We start from the raw sequence: 18,712 nt of genomic DNA, 5'->3' as shown, positions 1-18,712 counted from the left end.
GGCGGGGGGGGGGGGGGGCTCTGGTGTGACACTGCGCATGCGCAGAGCTGCGGCGGGGGGGCGGTGCTTGGGGCTGCCCCGATATAAAGCGGAGCGGTGAGGCGGGAAAGGCCCCGGATGTAGCGCGGCGCGCCCGCGCGGGGAGGGACCGGAAGTGCCCGGATGTAGCGCGGCGCGCGCGTAGCGATCGCTGTGAGGAGACCGAGGTGGGGGGGGGGCGGCGATGGCGGCGGCCGCGGGGACCGCGCAGGAGGAGGAGGAGGAGGGCGGCGAAGAGGAAGAAGAGGAGGGCGACCCGCTGCCTGTGAGTGTAGGAGGTGCTGGAGGGGCCCGGGCAGCGCAGCGGCGGGCGGTCGAGGCGCTGACGGGGAGTGACGCGGGGAGAGGGAGTTCGGTGTGTGAGGGAACCCGTGGAACGGTCTGGGAGAGGAGAGGGCTCAAAGCCCACCCAGTTCCACCCCCTGCCACGGGCAGGGACACCTCCCACGGGATCGGGCTGCTCCAAGCCCCATCCGAGCTGGTCCTGAACACCTCCAGGGATGGGGCAGCCACAGTTTCTCTGGGCAGCCTGGGCCAAGGCCTCCCCACCCTCACAGGAGAACATTTCTCCCGAAGATCTCATCTCAGTCTTCAGCTTAAAACCGTTGCTCTTGCCCTGCCTTCTCCTCTGCTGTCATGAGACCTCAGAAGAGCAACAAAGCTGGTGAAGGGTCTGGAGAACAAGTTTTATGAGGAGCTGCTGAGAAAGCTGGGGGTGTTTAGCCTGGAGAAGAGGAGGCTGAGGGGAGACCTCATTGCTCTCTGCAACTCCCTGAGAGGAGGTTGTGGAGAGGAGGGAGCTGGGCTCTTCTCCCAGGTGACAGGGGACAAGACAAGAGGGAATGGCCTCAAGCTCTGCCAGAGGAGGTTCAGGCTGGACATTAGGAAAAAATTTTTCACAGAAAGGGTCATTGGACGCTGGCAGGGAGGGGGTTGATTCACCTTCCCTGGAGGGATTTAAGGGACGGGTGGATGAGGTGCTGAGGGACATGGTTTAGTGTTTGATAGGAATGGTTGGACTTGATGATCCGGTGAGTCTCTTCCAACCTGGTTATTCTATGATTCTGTGATCCCATCTGGAATCCTGCATCCAGTTCTGGAATCCCCCACATAAGAAGGGAATGGAACTGTTGGACTAGGTCCGGAGGAGACCACAGAGATGATGTGAGGGTGGAAACATCTCTGCTATGAGGACATGCTGGTTGGAATCATTGAGGTTGGAGAAGATCTCTAGGATCATCCAGTTCAACCGTTGAGCCTGGAGAAGCTAAGGCTCTGAGGAGACCTTAGAGTGGCTTTCCAGTACCTGAAGGCACTACAAGAAAGCTGGGACACAGATTACTCAAGGAAGTTGTGGCTGCTCCATCCCTGGAGGTGTTCAAGGTCAGGTTGGATAAGGCTTTGAGCAACCTGATCCAGTGGGAGGTGGCCTTGCCTGTGGCAGGGAGTTGGAACTGGAGGGGCTTTGAGGTCCCTTCCAACCCAAACTGTTCTATGATTCTATCTCTGCATTCTGTGGTAATGAGTGCCTCCTCAGCTTTCCTGTAGCCCCCTTCAAGTACTGGAAAGCTGCTGTTCCAGCAGTTCCATCCTCCTCTTACGCTGAGGGTTCCAGAACTGCATGCAGGAATTCAGGTGGGGTCTCACAAGAGCAGAGTAGAGCAGCAGAATCCCCTCCCTCACCCTGCTGGCCACACTGCTTTGGATGCAGCCCAGGAGATGGTTGGTCTGTGGGCTGTGAATGCTTATTACTGTCTCATATCGAGGTGCTCATCCCTCAGCACCCCAAGTCCTTCTCCTCAAGGCTGCTCTCAGTCATGGGGGTCCCCCATCCTGGATTGCCCTGACCCAGGTGTAGGACCTTGCTGTTGTTGAACCTCATGAGGTTCACACAGGCTCGCTTCTCCAGCTGCTCTTGCCTTCTCTTGCCTTCACTGCTGGTTCTTCTGTCCCAGAAAAAGAGAGGATCTAACTGGGGGTGATCACTGCCAGATCTTGGTGGTGCAACAGCCGAATGGCGCCCAATGGTAGATTCTGTATCAATGTTCAGACTTTCCTTGGAAGAACCACAGATTAGTAAAGTAATAGAAAGTAGAGCAAAGAAAATCCATGTGAATAAACATGAAATAAAACAAATCTGGCCTTAGCAGACATGTTGAAATGGGAACTTGGATAGTGTAGACTTAATTCAGTTTCCAAATCCTTCTGCTGAAGGACCTTCACCCTATGCTTCCAGGAAGGCTGATTTGCCACGGAATAGATGGGATGGTTCTTGCACTACTGTGTCTTCTTGTTTATATTTAAGCAGGAATGAAGTTTGTTTGATTGCTGGCTTGCAGATAATTTAACTTTATGATTCTAAGTTGTATGTTGTGTAACAAACACTGAGTTTGCGTCCTGCTCCTTGGTTTCCCTTCATGGCATCCATCACAGGTCAGTTTATTTGGATCCTTCCTGGGTATCAGGTTTTGTTGTTTTATGTGGGCTGTTGCCTCCTTCTCCATGTTTGTTTTGCACTGTGGTTTAATTGCTGCTCTGACAACTGGAGCTGAGCCCTGGGAATACATGATGGAGCTGAGCCAAGCTTGTTTCTAGTGTTCTGCTGCTTCTCTGGGTTGAGGGGATGCAGGTGCAGGTAGACTGGGTGGATCTGTCTCTTGTAGTACAACTGCACATACACCTTTTTTACGTTTTCCTGTTGCAAGATACTTTTTTCGCTGTAATTTCACGGGCTAAAGAGAGAAAAGCACTGAAAACCTGTGTTGGTAACTTGTAACGTACAAGGCTGTAGTTTCACAAGTGCCACATAACTTGGCAAGCCCCAGCTCGCCTGTGAGAAGAAGTGACCTGTGCTGCTGGTTGCTTCTTGTTGGTTCAGGGATGTTTTGTCACAGATTCCAGCAGACAGGGAACTAGCGCAGCTAGGACTGTTAAAATTGGCTTGAGGAACAGCTACTCGACTCTGACCTCAGGTTTTTGTTTACTGAAGAGAGACTGGGACTGTGTCAAAGTGCCAGTTTATGAGACTTTAAAGGCATTGTGGAACTTTGGGCGTAGACTGTAAGAGTAAGGAGAAGTTCTATAACCAATGTAGTAATGCTTTTACTGTTTATGCTTTGTTTTATCAGGGAAAGCACTTTGTTTCCTTGTTCCTTTTGATTATGAGGATGGTTTACACACTGTCCTGATTTAGACTGGACATCAGGAAAAAATTCTCCATGATGAGTGTGGGGAGGCCCTGGCCCAGGTTGCCCAGAGCAGTGGTGGCTGCCCCATCCCTGGAGGTGTCCAAGGCCAGGTTGGATGAGGCTTTGAGCAACCTGGTCCAGGGGGAGGTGTCCCTGTCCATGGCAGGGGTGTGGAACTGGATGGGCTTTGAGGTCTCTTCCAGCTCAAACCATTCCATTCTACAATTCTCATTACGTCAAAGTATTCACAAACACTGAACATTCATTCTAGAGTTAAGATTTGGACAGTGAGCAGTTAGGAGATTATTACACAGGAATGAAAAGATGATGTACTAACTGTCTTGTTTGAAACAAGATCTTCTGACATCTTGGGTAGCTGCTTGAACTATTTTTTTCTTAATGTGGAATAAGTAGAGAAGAGATTGATGTTTAGAGGAAATTAATAGTTTTGATTATTAGCTGTTAGATTGCTGAAGTGACTGTAGCACTGTTAACATATTAAGAATTCAGTATGTTCTATATAATGGGAGATTAGGTCCTCGGAGGCTAATTAAGAGGTTGGACCAGATGGTCTTTTGAGGTTCCCTCCAACTGAGCTCTTCTACGAAAACTGAAATAATTAGCTCTGAATTGAGAGAGGAATCCAGCTTTGGTTGTAAAGAAAAGGAATAAACTCGATTTCATTTAAATATTCCTTCTTACTCTATGTGTCCAGCCGATGAACTTCTGGGTGAGAGGGAGTGCCTGGGTGGTGCAGGCTCAAGAAACTCTCTGCTGAGGTCAACTGGATGTACGCAAGTCCATAGGTTTGAAATCCATAGGTTTGGACAGGGTGTATCTGAGGGGGGTGGTGGAGCTGCTGCTGTCATGAAAGGCTATTTTCTGTAATCTTTAGAAGGCTGTGATGGCCAGGGGATTTTTCTGTGGTAACTGGAAAGAGATTAATGTTATGTTTTTTCAAAAGGGAGAGGAAAGTGGATCTGAAGAACTACTAACCAGTTAGCCTGGCATGGTGAGTTGACCCTGGCTGGAAGCCAGGTGCTCACCAAAGCTTCTCTGTCACTCCTGTTGTTGGACAGGGGAGAAAAAATATAATGGAAATGCTCATAGGTTGAGATAAAGACAGAGAAAGATTGCTGAGCAGTTGCTGTCATGGGCAAGAGAAGCTCAGCTTGGGAGAGTTGATCTAATTTGTTACCAATTAAATCGGAGTAGGATAATGAGAAGTAGACCTGTATTTTAAATTCCTTCCTTCACATGTCTGTTGTTCCAACCTCCTTAGGGGGAGGATGCCTCATGCTCTTCCCCTGCTCCAGTGTGGGTCGCTTCAATGAGAGAGCCTTCCATGAACTTTTCTGTGAACCTCCATGGGCTGCAGGGTGATATCTGCTCCACCAGCTGCAGCATCTACTCCCCCTCCTTCTTGCCTGACCTTGGTGTCTGCAAAGTTGTCTCTTTTCCATCTTCTCACTCCTTACTCTTACTGTTGTTCTGCAGCAGTTTTTTTCCTCTTCTAACTATGTTATCCTACGCATATCCTGCTGCCATCGCTGATGGGTTCTGCTCCTGCTGACTCTGTTGGACACAGGGGAAGCTTCCAGCAGCTTCTCTCAGGTTCTTCTACCTCTGTAGCCTCTCAGCTACCAAACCTTACAACACAAGCCCAGTGCACCCAGTCAGCTGTTCAAGATCCAGCATGGAGTTGGTGGGTGACAGCAACTTTTGGAGGCAGTGAGTGATACCCTGGAGGACAGGGCTGCCAGTCAGAGGGACCTTGGCAAGCTGGGTTAATGGCCAAGAGGGAATTCGTGAGCTTTAGCTATGAAAAATGTGGAGTCTTTCTCGCTGAGAAAGAAAATCCCCATACGTCAGTACCAGCTGGTGGCCCCTCAGAGGACAGCCTGAGGACCTGGTGACAGCCAGCTCGATGTGAATTGACAGCTCACTCAATAAGGGCCTTCTGTGTGCTAGACTGTGTTAGTAAGAACCTAACTGGCAGCTGGAGGGAGCTGAATATTCCCTCTGCTTGGCCAGCTTCTCTTCTGGGCTGCCAGTACAAGAGAGAGGTCAGTGAAGTAGCTGGAGTCTGGTGGAGACCACCGAGACCCTCGGGGGCTGGAGCACGTGGTGCCGGAGCACGTGGTGCCGGAGGAGAAGCTGCAGAGACTGTGTGTGTTTGACCTGAGGAGGAGGAGGAGGCTGAAGGGCAGCTCTGTCAGTGGCGCTTCCCTGCCAGAAGCAGAGTTTAGAGAAGGCTGAGAAAGACTCTTCTTGGAGGGGCCCAGTGACAGGACAAGCAGCATGGAGATGTATGGAGAGGGTCTAACTGGAGACAAGGAAATCGACTTTTTGCGAGGAGGATGGTGAAGTCCAGGACCTGCTGAGGTGGCAGAGCCTTTGTGCTTGGCAACAGTCGCAGGGTGGCAGGGTGAGGCCTGAGCAATCTCATCACCCTAGCAGTCAGCCCTGCTTGGAGCAGTAGGTTGGACTGGGTGACCTCCAGAGGTCCTTCTGATGTAAGTTGTGCTGTGATGACATGAATCAAGCGTGTGCATTGGGTGTTAAGGTGTATTACAGTAATCGGCTTTCAGACTGCCTCACAGTGCCTGCGCTCTGGATGATGCTGTTGGCTGTGGAAGCCTTTCTGCCACAGGGAACCAAGCAAAAAAAAGACAGACTCGGTGCAAATCAACAATGATTAGTTTTCTGTTTGTTTTAGGACACTCCATGAAGTTATTGGTGATGTAAACTTGTCAGTGGAAACTGTTTTTAAAAGGTTCAAAATCATAGAATCACTAGGTTGGAAAAGACCTTTGAGTCCAACTGTACCTGTCCATGACTAAGCCAGATCCCTGAGCACCTCATCTACCTGGATTTTAAACACCTCCAGGGATGGGGACTCCACCACCTCCCTGGGGAGCCTCTGCCAGGACTGGAGAACCCTTTCTGTCAATAAATGTTTCCTGCTGTCCAACCTGAACCTGCCCTAGTGCAGCTTGAGGCCATTCCCTCTTGTCCCATCACCTGTCACTTGGGAGAAGAGACCAACACCCACCTCACTACAACCTCCTTTTGGGAGCTGCAGACAGTGAGAAGACCTTCCCTCAGCCTCCTTTTCTCCAGGCTAAACAACCCCAGGTCCCTCAGCCACCTCTCACAGCCCTTGCTCTCCAGCCCCTTCCCCAGCTCCATTTCCCCTCTCTGGGACACTCTCCAGCCCTTCAATGTCCTTCTTGGAGTGAGGGGCCCAAAACTGAACCCTTGATTATAGGTGTGGCCTCACCAGTGTTGAGTCTGGAACACAATCACTTGCTTTTGCAATGTTCTTTGCAACATCAGTGCCTGCTGTGTATGTTTATAGGTTACCTGCCTGGAATGCTTTCCCCACATCCCTGGCAATTTGCTGTGTCCTGAATCTTCCCTTGTTGTGTTTGAGGTCTGCTGCGCTGCTTCTGAGCTTTTGCAGCCATTTGAAACCCCAACCTTCATTGCACAGGAGTAATAAAACAGTTCAGAATTTACATAGCGCCTGATGTAGTGGTTGGTGTCAGCTTTGTGCCAGAAGGGAACAACGTGGGTCTGAAAAGTGCTTCTTGCACGCCAGGTCTCCTGGCAAAAACAAGATGCAGCTTAAATAATGTGTGTTTCTTGGACCTGACAGCTCCAATCTTTGTTATGTTTCCTGGAATAATGTATTCAAAATCTATTATTTACTGGTGTGTTCACAGAGGGATTTATAGACCTGAACCTATTGCAAACATTGGAAATCTTGTTGCTGCTTTCAGTAGCTGGACTTAAATGCTAAGGATTTTCATACAGCTTGTGGTCCTGGGCTTCTGGCCAAAAAAAACCCCTCTGCTGTAAAACCTGCGTTTGAATGAGGCTTATTCTTCTGCTTTGCCTTCTGACAAACAAGGTGAGGCTGATACAGACTATGAAACCGCAATAAATTCAGTTGTTGGGTTCCTGTGAAATGCAGCTGCATTTGTGTAGCATTTGGGACATTCTGAATTTGCCTGTAGCTTTTGAAGTGCTTTTGCATGACTCTTGCTTTCCTTTCTGTGACCATTCACGACAAGCCATAACTGTGCTATGAATTGAGCAGGTAGGTGTGAGACAGTGAGCTTTGTGTTCTGACAAAGTTGTTTCTTTAATCTTCAAGGCCAGGGGGGTCAAATCCAGGTTTTACCAGATAAAATACGTGCCTGTTTCTCCATGTTCCTTTGTTCCTTCCCTACAGATGGGGAGGACCGTGCCCTGCAGCAGTGGGTTGCTGACTCCAAGTGGCATGGGGCTTGCACTGTGCTGTCCTTCCAGGTGATGGAGGAGCTCACGCCTCCTCTTGCTCAGTAAGGCTTTCCAGACCAGGGAATGCTGTGCTGCAGGCTGGAAAGCTTGGGGTAGGTGTTATCTGTGACAGCTCTTCCCATAGAATCCCTTGGTTGGAAAACTTTGACATTGTCAAGTCCAACCGTACCTGTCCACAACTAAACCAGATCCCTGCACACCTCATCTTATGTGATTGCTAGACCTGGAAAATGAGTAGATGTGACTTTGCTAGGGAAAATGATAGATGCTTTGGAAAGTGGTGTCAGAATCAGGAATGGGGAAAAATAGATCCTGAAGTTAGGAAGGTGAAATCCAGCAAAGGCAAGTTCAGCGTGGGATCTACTGCTCCCACTGCTGCGTGATCACCTGCTTTGATAGGAATGGTTGGACTTGATGATCTGGTGGGTCTCTTCCAACCTCGTTATTTTATGATTCTATGAAATGCTTGCTCATGCTGGAAGAGTTGGTCTGGAACGCCACTGCCTGGTTTTGCTGGGTTGATGACTTTGCAGCTGCATGTTCAGATGGATAAGGAAACAAACACTGAATTCCTACTGAGTTAACCTGGCCATGTACCTATGATTTTTAGGAGAGACAAAAAGAGATGAAGTGTTTGAAATAAATTACAGTGTATTTCTCATACTTCAGGGAGACTGGATTATTGGTATTACTAGTCTAGGGAGTTTTCTTTTCCATGTCTCACTAGATCTTTGTTATGCCATGTTCTATTGTTTGCTCTTTTTCTTGGGCTATTTTTAGTGGTCTTTAGGTCAGAATAAAATTGAGAGAGCTAAGACTGTTTGTTTTTTCAGGCTTTCAGTGATTCAACATCCTGGAGATGTTGAAGGCCAGGTTGGATGGGGCTTTGAGCAACTGGATCCAGTGGGAGGTGTCCCTGCCCATGGCAGGGGTGGAATTGGATGGGCTTTGAGGTCCCTTCCAACCCAAACCATTTTACGATTCTTTCCATGCAATGTAGCATCAGTTCCGAATGCCAAACAGGATCTGCTGTGTTTGTTGTCTGGAGGTGGTTGTGGTTGTTCAGCTTTATTTTTGTCTTTTGCTCTCATTATGTATTTAGCAGCAAATGGTAACTTTTGTTGTATGGGATTTCAGGAAGAAAAACCTTGTTAAATTTTCCTCATTTGAGTTTAATTATATGCAAGCCCTCAGAGATGATTATACTCATTTACTAAATCCTAATTTATTTTGTGCTTGCAACTGCTTTGTTGTACCCCGTGTCCTTGTATGCACGGCACTAACGTGGCTGATCTCTTCCATCGTGCTCATTCGTTAATGTTGCTCTTTGATATGAGGATTAAATACGAAATAATGAATCGGAACGTGCTGTTGCCAGTTTGCTTTGCTTCCTTCCAACTGCTCACCCGTGAGGTCCTACTGACTTGGCTGTTTTAGAAAAGGAGGGATTATTTTTACATTGTTTTGTTAATACTGCGTCAGGTTCCTTTAAGGAGCTGATGAGTGTGTGGGGTTTAAGCCCTGCCACTTGAGCCAGGCCATTCCTTGTGTCAAAGCTCAAATCAAGCTTGAGTGCAGGAGAATCCTACTTGTGCGAGAAGCATTTGACTTCAGGAGGTGATCCTGTTTCCTTAAGGTCCTTCTGTCACTTCACAAGCTTGATTGGTTTTTGATTCGTCTTCAGAGCATAAATTCGTGAATGTGCAGTTCATAGAACGTCCCGAGTTGGAAGGGACCCACAGGGATCATCAAGTCCAACTCCTGTCCCTGCACGGGACACCCCAACATTCACACCATGTGTCTGAGGGTGTCGTCCAAATGCTTCTGGAATATTGTGAGGCTTGGGGACCGGACTGCTTCCCTGGTATTGGAATCGATTATCACTGATTTCACAGAGCATCTCTTTGATGGGAAGCTCTGAAGCTGGGACAGTGAGATCGCTTCTTGATTTGTAGAGCTTTTTGTTTATTGGAGGCTGGTTCTTCAGCTTGCTTTCGTGGGAGAGTCAGGCATTGATGGTAACTGTTTCTTTCTCAGATAGTGTTTAACGCAAGAAATTTCCTGAAGAGCACATATCACTAGTGAGAAATCCTTGCTAATTATAAGTATATTCCTTTCTCCAGGGTCCTGTTTCATCTCTCTCTCACTACCCCCAATTCAAATCCTCTTTCCTTCCTACCTCCCAGTAGCTTTGCAGGCAGATCAGTAGTTTGCGGGCATCTTGATAACAAATAGCAAGCTGGAAATTGTTGCTGATAAACCTGGATGGAGTTGGAAGACTCAAGATGACTGTTGATCTTCTGTCTGCTTGCTTAAACTCAAAAGTAGTATGTTTCCTCTTTAAATCAGGAAGGTACATGCTGTAAAATCACTTGAATTATGTTTTAACAGGTCTTGGCTCTGTAAATGTCTTTTCTCTACAATTTTGCCACTGTGCAGGTCCCTTCTCATGTTCATGATGCTGTAGCATTGCTGTGACAGTGGCAGCAGCTACCTGTATGGAATGCTAAAGTAGGGAAAAGATATCATGTAATTGTGATACAAGCGTGTGGCGCAGGTCAAGAGAGGCGATTCTGCCCCTCTGTTCTGCTCTTGTGAGACTGTGCTTGGAGTATGTGTCCAGTTCTGGAACCTTCAACATAAGAAGGAGATGGAACTGTTGGAACGAGTCCAGAGGAGGCTACAAAGATGATCCAAAGGCTGGAGCAGTCCTGCTGTGAGGCCAGGCTGAGAGCGTTGGGGTTGTTGAGCCTGGAGAAGAGAAGGCTGGGGAGACCTTAGAGCAACCTTGCAGCATCTGAAGGGGCTGCAAGAAAGCTGGAAAGGGACTTTTTACAAAGGCTTGTAGTGAAAAGATGAGAGGCAATGGCTTTAAATTGGAGAGGGGCAGATTTAGACTAGATATAAGGAGGAAACTCTTCACAATGAGGGTCATGAGGCCCTGGCCCAGGTTGCCCAGAGAAACTGTTGCTGCTCCATCCCTGGGGGTGTTTCAAGGCCAGGTTGCCTGGGGCTTTGAGCAGCCAGGTCCAGTGGGAGGTGTCCCTGCCCCTTGCAGGGGGGTTGCAATGGGATGATCTTTAAGGTTCCTTCCAACCTAAACCGTTTCATGATTTCATATCTTATTTCATTTTCTCATTCATGCTTTCTACTTGACTTGTGTTGCTGTAGATGTTCTTCTTTTTGATAATCTACAGGCAGAGACAGGTGAAACTTCAGTGCATCAGACAGACTTTTGCAGCACTGTTGTCAGATCAGACTACTTGAGGAGTCAGCTCTGCTGCTGATTTGCTGTATAATACATTAAGTTCTCTGTACCTAGGAAAAGTATGATAAGTATTTATTGTGTGTTCTTGAGCAGGGCTGTGAATGAGTGTTTATGAGACACTTTTGGGTCTCTGCATGGCAGGCACTGTGTAAGTGCTCTTAGCAAGAGTAATGCTACTGCGATCCCTTCCTGCTCCTCTGGCTAACTGAGTGTTTGAGCTTTTGATAGCTCTGGATATAATTGTACTCTGAATTTTCTAGAATATTGCTATTTGCAGTAATCGCATCATAACTCATTAGCATTTCTTCACCAATTTCTTCTTGAGAAATCTGCATGTGATGCATCTCTAGCTCTGTCTTCCCAAAATAAGACTGATTGTACCTATTCCAAATTCTAGTGCAAAATGAATAGAGTTTGAAAGCTGTTAGTATTAACGGAGTGTTAGGGAGGTGGAGGTACTTCTGGGAAAGATTTCCACAATGTGGAACCTCAGAGTTGTGTAGGTTAGAAAAGACCTTTAAGGTCATCAAGTCCAACTGTGAACCTCACGCTGCCCTCACTAAACATTTAAGTGCTGAATCTCCATGTCTTTTAAATCCCTCCAGGGCTGGGGACTCCACCACTTCCCTGGGCTGCTTGTTCCAATGTCCAATAGCCTTTTTGGTGAAGAAATTTTACCTAGTATCCAGTCTAAACCTCCCCTGGCATAATTTGAGGCCATTTCCTCAAATTGCATGGCAGTTACATGGGAGAAGAGACCAACACCGACCTTACTACACCCTTTCGTGTAGTTCTAAAGACTATTCTTCTACTTTCATTCCATCCCCGTTTCCCAAGGCTTGTTCAAGTTAAATTCTCTCTCCAAGAAGATTCTTGCTGACTTTAATTGATAGTGAATTGTTCTTTTTCTTACTATTGTAATAAAATATTTCAGTAAAAGGTAAAGAAATGAAGCTACAGGTTGAAGAAATTTGTTCAGATGCTGTTTTTTGTGTTATTTTCCTTGCAGTGTTGTGACAAAGAAGGTGTCACTCCAAGTGTGTTTAAACTGTACAGAAAAAGGCCAAAATTCAAAGTTCAGCTCTAAGATTTAATTTAGGTTAGACATTAGGAGGAAATTCTTTATAATGAGGGTGGGGAGGCCCTGGCCCAGGTTGCCTGGAGAAGTTGTGGCTGCCCCATCCCTGGAGGGGTTGAAGGCCAGGTTGGATGGGGCTTGGAGCAACCTGATCCAGTGGGAGGTGTCCCTGCCTGTGGCAGAAGGCTTGGAATGAGATGATCTTTAAGGTCCCTTCCAGCTCAAACCGTTCTATGATTTACTGAAATTATCTTGGCAATATTTTTCTTGGATTGCCAGTCAGCTTTTTTTTTTTCCTTCAAAGCAACTTAAGCTCTTGGCTTTAGGAACAGAAGATTCTTCTTCATGCAAAGCGATTCCTCTGGCTCATGTGTGCGTAGGGTGAGGGACGTCTGCGCTGCAACTGCTGCAGCATAGACAAAGGATTTTGATTCAACTGGATGGTAGGTATACGAGTAATTAAACCATTTGGAGAAGAGTTGCTCTCCATAGGCTGAAGAAGGTCATTAGAGAGGGGAGGGTGAGGAATAACACACACGGTTTGGTCTTCTAGTCTTTTGTTCATTGTGTGTATCTTGAATGCTGTCATTACTCATCCACTCCAATACCTTTCACAACACCTACTTAATTAGCAGTGTTCACTCTATCTAAATAAAATCAGTACTTTTTTTTGGAATTAGTTTTCAGTACACAGTCTGGGTCTCTTGCCTTAATGCTATTAATTTCCAGTACTCAGCCGTATTTATTTCTAGTTGGATTAATAAAATTGCCCTTTTCTGAGAATGTGTATTGTAAACCTGTATTTTTAATAATGTGCCTTAATTAAATTAACAAACTGCTACTGGAATGCTTTGCATTCAGAGTTATTGTCATGTACATTTCAATGTTGCTTCTTTGTCATCCAGAGGGACCTGGACATGCTGGAGAAGTGAGGCTGTGAGTGCCTTGTGAGGTTCAGCAGGCCAAGGGCAAGGTCCTACACCTACACCTGGGCCAGGGCAATCCGTGATTTCAATCCAGGCTGGGGGGCAGTGATGTGCTTGAGAGCAGCTCTGAGGAGAAGGGCTTGAGGTGCTGGGAGATGAGAAGTGTGACATGAGCCAGCAATGTGCGCTTACAGCCCAGAAAACAACCGTGTCCTGGGCTGCATCAAAAGAAGTGTGACTACCAGGGCCAGGGAAAGGATTCTGCCCCTCTGCCCTGGTGAGACCCCACCTGGAGTCCTGTGTCCAGTTCTGGAATCCCCAACATAGGAAGGAGATGGAGCTGTTGGAATGGGTCCAGAGAAGGCCACGAAGGTGATGTGAAGGCTGGAGCACCTCTGCTCTGAGGCCAGGCTGAGAGAGTTATGGTTTTTCAGAGAAGGCTCTGAGGAGACCTTATAGTGGCCTACCAGTACCTGAAGGGGTTACAGGAAACCTGGAGAGGGACTTTATTAGAAGAGTGATAGGATGAGGGGGAATGGTTTTAAATGGGAAGGGGGCAGATTTAGATAGGACATAGGAAGAAATTCTTGATAATGAGGGTGGGGAGGCCCTGGCCCAGGTTGCCCAGGGGAGTCATGACTGCCCCATCCATGGAGGTGTTCAAAGCCAGTCTAGATGGGGCTTTGAACAGCCTGATCCAGTGGGAGGTGTCCCTGCCCTTGGCAGGGGGGTTGGAACTGGATGGGCTTTAATGTCCCTTTCAACCCAAACCATGCTATGAGTCCAAGTGCTGTCCAGTGGGTCTGGCTGTCCCCTGACCAAACGCTCTTTCAAGACAAGATTCGTGTGTTTTGGCTTTTGTGTTCTCAGGCTTGGGAAAGAGTGATGCAGTCTGTTCATTGTAAGATCGGGTGCCTGGGAATCAGAGGGAAGGTGTAAACTCTCTCTCTGTTGGTGACAGCCCACAGGACTGTAATTATTTCAGGTGTCAAAGAGGTGAGTCTGGCTCGAAGGGAGAAAAGGAGGCTGAGGGCAGACTTTACCAATATCTACAACTGCCTGAAAGGACGTTGTTAGTGAGGTGGGTGTTGGTCTCTTCTCTCAAGTGACAGGTGATGGGACGAGAGGAAATGGCCTCAAGTTGCACCAGGGCAGGTTCAGATTGGACATGAGGAAAAATTTCTTGATGGAAGGGGTGCTCAGGCCCTGGCAGAGGCTGCCCAGGGAGGTGGTGGAGTCCTAGTCCCTGGTGGGGTTTACAGGCTGGATTGATGAGGTGCCTGGGGATCTGGTTTTGTAGTGGACGGGTACAGTTGGACTCGATCTCAAAGGTCTTTTCCAACCAAGTGATTCTGATTCTATGATTTCCTCTGTTTATCTCTGAAATTTGTTTTCATGGTGGAATTAAAGGTTTCTTAGGAACGTAAGAGATGGGTAAAGATTCCTTTTTGATGGCTGTCATGTGTTTTTTGTGGATGGGTTGAAGATGTGTTTGTTTTGTGTAATAATCACATTCAGCTGAGGTGCTATGAATAGGTGAGAGCGAACATGCCTGTCTGAAGCCCTGATATGGATTAGCAATCTTGTAATGAATTACAATCTTAATGCTTTTATTCACTTCCTTTCAAGGTTTTCAGGGTGTAAGAAGAATGAAAGAGAATTCCGGTGTCAGCTTAGCTGATCTTGGGGATAATATTTACATTTACAGCAAACAGTTTCAAATGCTGTATTTTACCTGTGTCTTTTGCATTGAAACAGTTCTGTGCTCTGGACTTTCCTCTGAGGCTGTGTCTAATCTCTTCTCTTAGACTATAATTAATGTCTTCATGAAAACTCTCATGTCTTGCCTTTCTTCTGATAAAGGTTGCAGACAGTACTCTCACTCCATCAAGGTGGATCTGTGCTACCGAATGGAAGCTTCCAGATGAACATTAGACCAATTTATCAGAAAATCCATTTAGAAAAAGAGAGATGGTTGTCACTGGAGGGCTCAGGAACACATCCAACAGCATTACCATTACTCAGGCTTCGAGGAAATCATTTGTTGCTTTCTTGCTGACGCTCTCCTCAGTCCGTGACAGTTTACTCCTGCCCTTCAGGTGTCGCTTGCCCACAGGAGGAGCAGTTGTAATTTATTTTCACAGCAGCCAGGTCCCACCAGACAGCAGATACCGAATTCACCGTCCAGGAGTAGGTGGTGGGGAGCTTCCTCTGGCCCCTGCTTGTGCTTGCTGGAGTGTCTTCAGGTCCGGCTTTTTGCTGAAAAATCCCCCCCGGGTGTTGCTTGGCTTTAAAAAATATTTTTAGTGAGTTAAATTGGAACTAGAGCTGACATGAGGGAGAGGATGAATGCAGGGAGGGGTAGTAAAGAGGTTGGGGGGCTGCAAGTCCTTCTGGTTGAGGCGTCATATTAAATTGTGGTGTTAATAATAGCACCTGACACTGTGCAGGGAGAAAAGGAGGCTGAGGGGAGACCATATTGCTGTCTACAACTGCCTGAAAGGTTGTAGTGAGGTGGGTGCTGGTCTCCAGGGCTTTTAAACTTCCTTCCTGGAAGGTTTTTGTTTAGGCTGAACCTTGGTGTTCCAGAAATGTTTCCCCAGTTATATCCCATTGGGTTTGAACCTTGTGTGGGGAAAGCTGTTACAGTCCCTGCCTCCTTGGGCATGGGATGTTAGAGAAGAGAAATACTGTTGTGAGTGCAGAGCAGCTCCCTCTGGTTCCTCATGGGGGGAAAAAAAAGTCACAGCTGCTTTTCTAGACATCAGTCCAGTGTAACTTCGATTCCTGCCCTCACCACGTGTCAGGTATTGCTGAGTTATAGCATCAAAACTTACCTAAACCTACCTAAACTTGCTTTAATATATGTGTTTACATAAGATGGCTTTTAAAATCTGCGGTATTGATAGAAGTAAATAACATTCTTTTTTAATAAAATGATAAATATTAAAAAAATAAAATCGCGGAATGATTTGGGTTGGAAGGGACCTTAAAGCCCATCCAGTTCCAATGCCTCTGCCATGGGCAGGGACACCTCCTGCTGGATGAGGTTGCTCAAGCCCCATCTGACCTGGCCTTGAACACCTCCAGGGATGGGGCAGCCACAGCTGCTCTGGGCAACCTGGGCCAGGGCCTCCCCACCCTCATTGTCAAGAATTTTTTCCTAATGGCTCATCTAAATCTCCCTCTTCCAATTTAAAGCCATTCCCTCTTGTCTATCACTCCAGGCCATGGTAGAAAGCTCCTCCCCAGCTTTCCCAGAGCCTCTTCAGGTACTGGAAGCTGCTCTAAGGTCTCCTGGAGATGAGGTGCTCAGGGATCTGGTTTAGTAGCAGACAAGTATGGTTGGACTCTATCTCAAAGGTTCTTTTCCAACAAAGTGATTCTATGACTGAGAAATAAATTTCTGGCCCTCAGGTCTGGTTGGCTAATGTGCAGAAAATCATGCTCACTTGTGTTTGGGATCTAAAGTGGCAAATGAACCTGCCCTGTTCTGTTGTGTTTTGAGACTCTAGTTGGAATTTAGGTCACTGCATCAGTGCATCGATGTAGAAGGTTGATTTGGTGTTGGGGTTGGCTTGAGTAATTTCTGTATTTCCCTGTCTATTACATAAATGCATATGCATATTGAAATACCATGAAGTTATTTTATATTTTAATACCACAAATTTTTTTTTTTAGCCTATTGCAACAACTCCACCACATCGTGTCTGGAGGGAGGACTCCTTGAGCTGCAGCAGCAGCGAAACCCAGGCATCGGTTACCAGTGGGATCTCCCTAGGAGAAGCAATACGTCAGAAGAGTGCTGCTAATTGGGTATTCGTACTGTTCTTTGTTTTGCCCTTGGCTGCAGGTTAATTAACATTAGCAGGAGGGGGGGAAGTGATCCTTCCCCTGGACTTGGCGCTGGGGAGGCCATACTTTGAATCCTGGGTTTGGTTTTGGGCCCCTCACCCCAAGAAGGACATCGAGGGGATGCAGCGTGTCCGGAGAAGGGAACGGTGCTGGGGAAGGGGCTGGAGAACAAGGGTTATGAGGAGAGGCTAAGGGAGCTGGGGTCTAATCTGGAGCAAAGGAGGCTGAAAGGGAGACCTCATCACTCTCTACAAGTGCCTGAAAGGAGGTGGTAGTGACATGAGTGTTGGTCTCTTCTCCCAGGGAGCCAGTGACAGGACCAGGGGAGATTTAGCTTGGCCATCAGGAGGAATTTCTTTGCTGAAAGGTTGTCAAGCACTGTCAGAGGCTGCCTGGGGAGGTGGCTGAGTGCCCATCCTTGGAGGTGTTTAAAAGATGAGTAGATGTCATACTTGGGGACATGGTGTGGTAGCAGACTTAACAGGTCTGGATCGATGTTTGGCCTTTTCCAACTGAAACCATTCAGTGATTCTGTGTGATTGAAAATATTGCACTCTCTGTATAATTTAGACCTTCGCTGTCCTTGCGAAGATTTGTGTATCTGTATCTTAGGACTACAGAAAAATAGGACAGTTTGGAACTCTGATACGCCATCCAATGTAGTCTTGATGCATGTGCTGCAAACCTTTATGACACTTCTCATTCAAAACTGAATCCCTAGTAGTTTATTCATTCATTTATTTTTCTACCCCTGTTTTCTCTTTAAAAACCTGGCATGTTTTCCAGTGTGGTGTCTTTGATCTGTGTTCACTTTGTAATTTGCTATAATCGTGGTCCTGCTGCTGCCTCTTACATTTTCCTACCAACTGTCTACCTCAGAATAGCCAATTTTCGTGTTAAAACAGAGCCATGCTTCAGTTCCCTTCATGTAAAACCTGACTGCTTTTAGACCTTAGTTTTAATGACGTGCTCCAGGTGTGATCAAGGAAAGCTGTGCTTGTGTCATGATTCAATCATAGTTCTGTCTGATGGAGATGCTGCCAAATGTTTAATTACTGAGAATCACATAAGATCGCAGGTGTTTTGGAAAGAAATTTTGTTCCCAAACGATTCTAAGAATCTTGTTCAAAGTTACAGTTTATATAACAAAATTCTGATGTGAAAAGTAGCTTTTAGTTCCTTAGTAGTGTTTCAAAAGGTAGAAGAGCTTGGAGCTATGCAGTAGGGATAGTGCTGAACAAATTCACTGGGGCAGTTTCTTGCTTATATTAATGGGAATGTAATTATTAGATACATTTGCTAATGGTAACGGTTTGTCTTGTAATCATAGAGTCAGGGACTGGTTTGGGTTAGAAGGGACCTCGAAGCCCATCCAATTCCAACTCCCTGCTAAGATGGGACACCTCCCACTGGATCAGGTTGCCCAAAACCCCATCCAACCTGTCCTTGACCATCTCCAGGTATTGGTCAGCCACAACTCCTCTGGGCAACCTGTTCCAGTGCCTCATCACCCTCATCATCAAGAATTTCTTTTTAATGTCTCATCTTAATCTTTCCGCTTCTATTTTAAAGCCATTGCCCCTCATCCTATCCCTCCATGCTGTGGGAAAAACTCCCTCCTCAGCTTTCCTGGATCCCTCTCAGGTACTGGAAGCTGCTTTAAGGTCTCAAATAAGTGTTTGATATTCTTAATTCTCCGCACTGAAGACTGTCCTGTGCCTTTTCTATAATTAAAATTTACCTGTTTAATTACTTTCCCAGTGATCCCGATGCAAGTTCTTTAATAAATTATATGAACTGGAGGTGCTCCTTTCAGTTTGAACACAAACTGAAAATCTTTTTCTTAAAATATACCAGAGACTTGGCTGGGAGTCCCAGGCAATGTCTGTGTGAGCTCAAAATTGCTGGAACTAGAGGGACCTGGGGTTGTTTAGCCTGGAGAAGAGGAGGCAGAGGGGAAAACTTCTCACTGTCTACAACTGGTTGAAATGTGGTAGTGAGGTGGGTGTTGGTCTCTTCTGCCAGGTGACAGGATGAGAAGAAATGGCCT

General features: G+C 46.7%; 1 protein-coding gene across 1 annotated transcript in view; it reads left to right on the top strand.

Moving 5' to 3' along the window:
- The first annotated feature begins 223 nt into the window (after window positions 1–223).
- Window positions 224–18,712, top strand: part of ALMS1 (ALMS1 centrosome and basal body associated protein) — a 62,317-nt gene continuing 43,828 nt past the window's right edge. Inside the window, exons 1-2 of the mRNA XM_069856588.1 lie at window positions 224–304; window positions 16,489–16,623. Coding sequence (XP_069712689.1) covers window positions 224–304; window positions 16,489–16,623 — 216 coding nt within the window. The remainder of the gene's footprint in view (window positions 305–16,488; window positions 16,624–18,712) is intronic.

The sequence above is a fragment of the Phaenicophaeus curvirostris genome, chromosome 4 (genome assembly GCF_032191515.1).
Source record: "Phaenicophaeus curvirostris isolate KB17595 chromosome 4, BPBGC_Pcur_1.0, whole genome shotgun sequence".
Taxonomy (NCBI): domain Eukaryota; kingdom Metazoa; phylum Chordata; class Aves; order Cuculiformes; family Cuculidae; genus Phaenicophaeus; species Phaenicophaeus curvirostris.
Note: the sequence above shows the minus strand (reverse complement) of the source record. Positions and strands in the feature narration are given on the sequence as shown.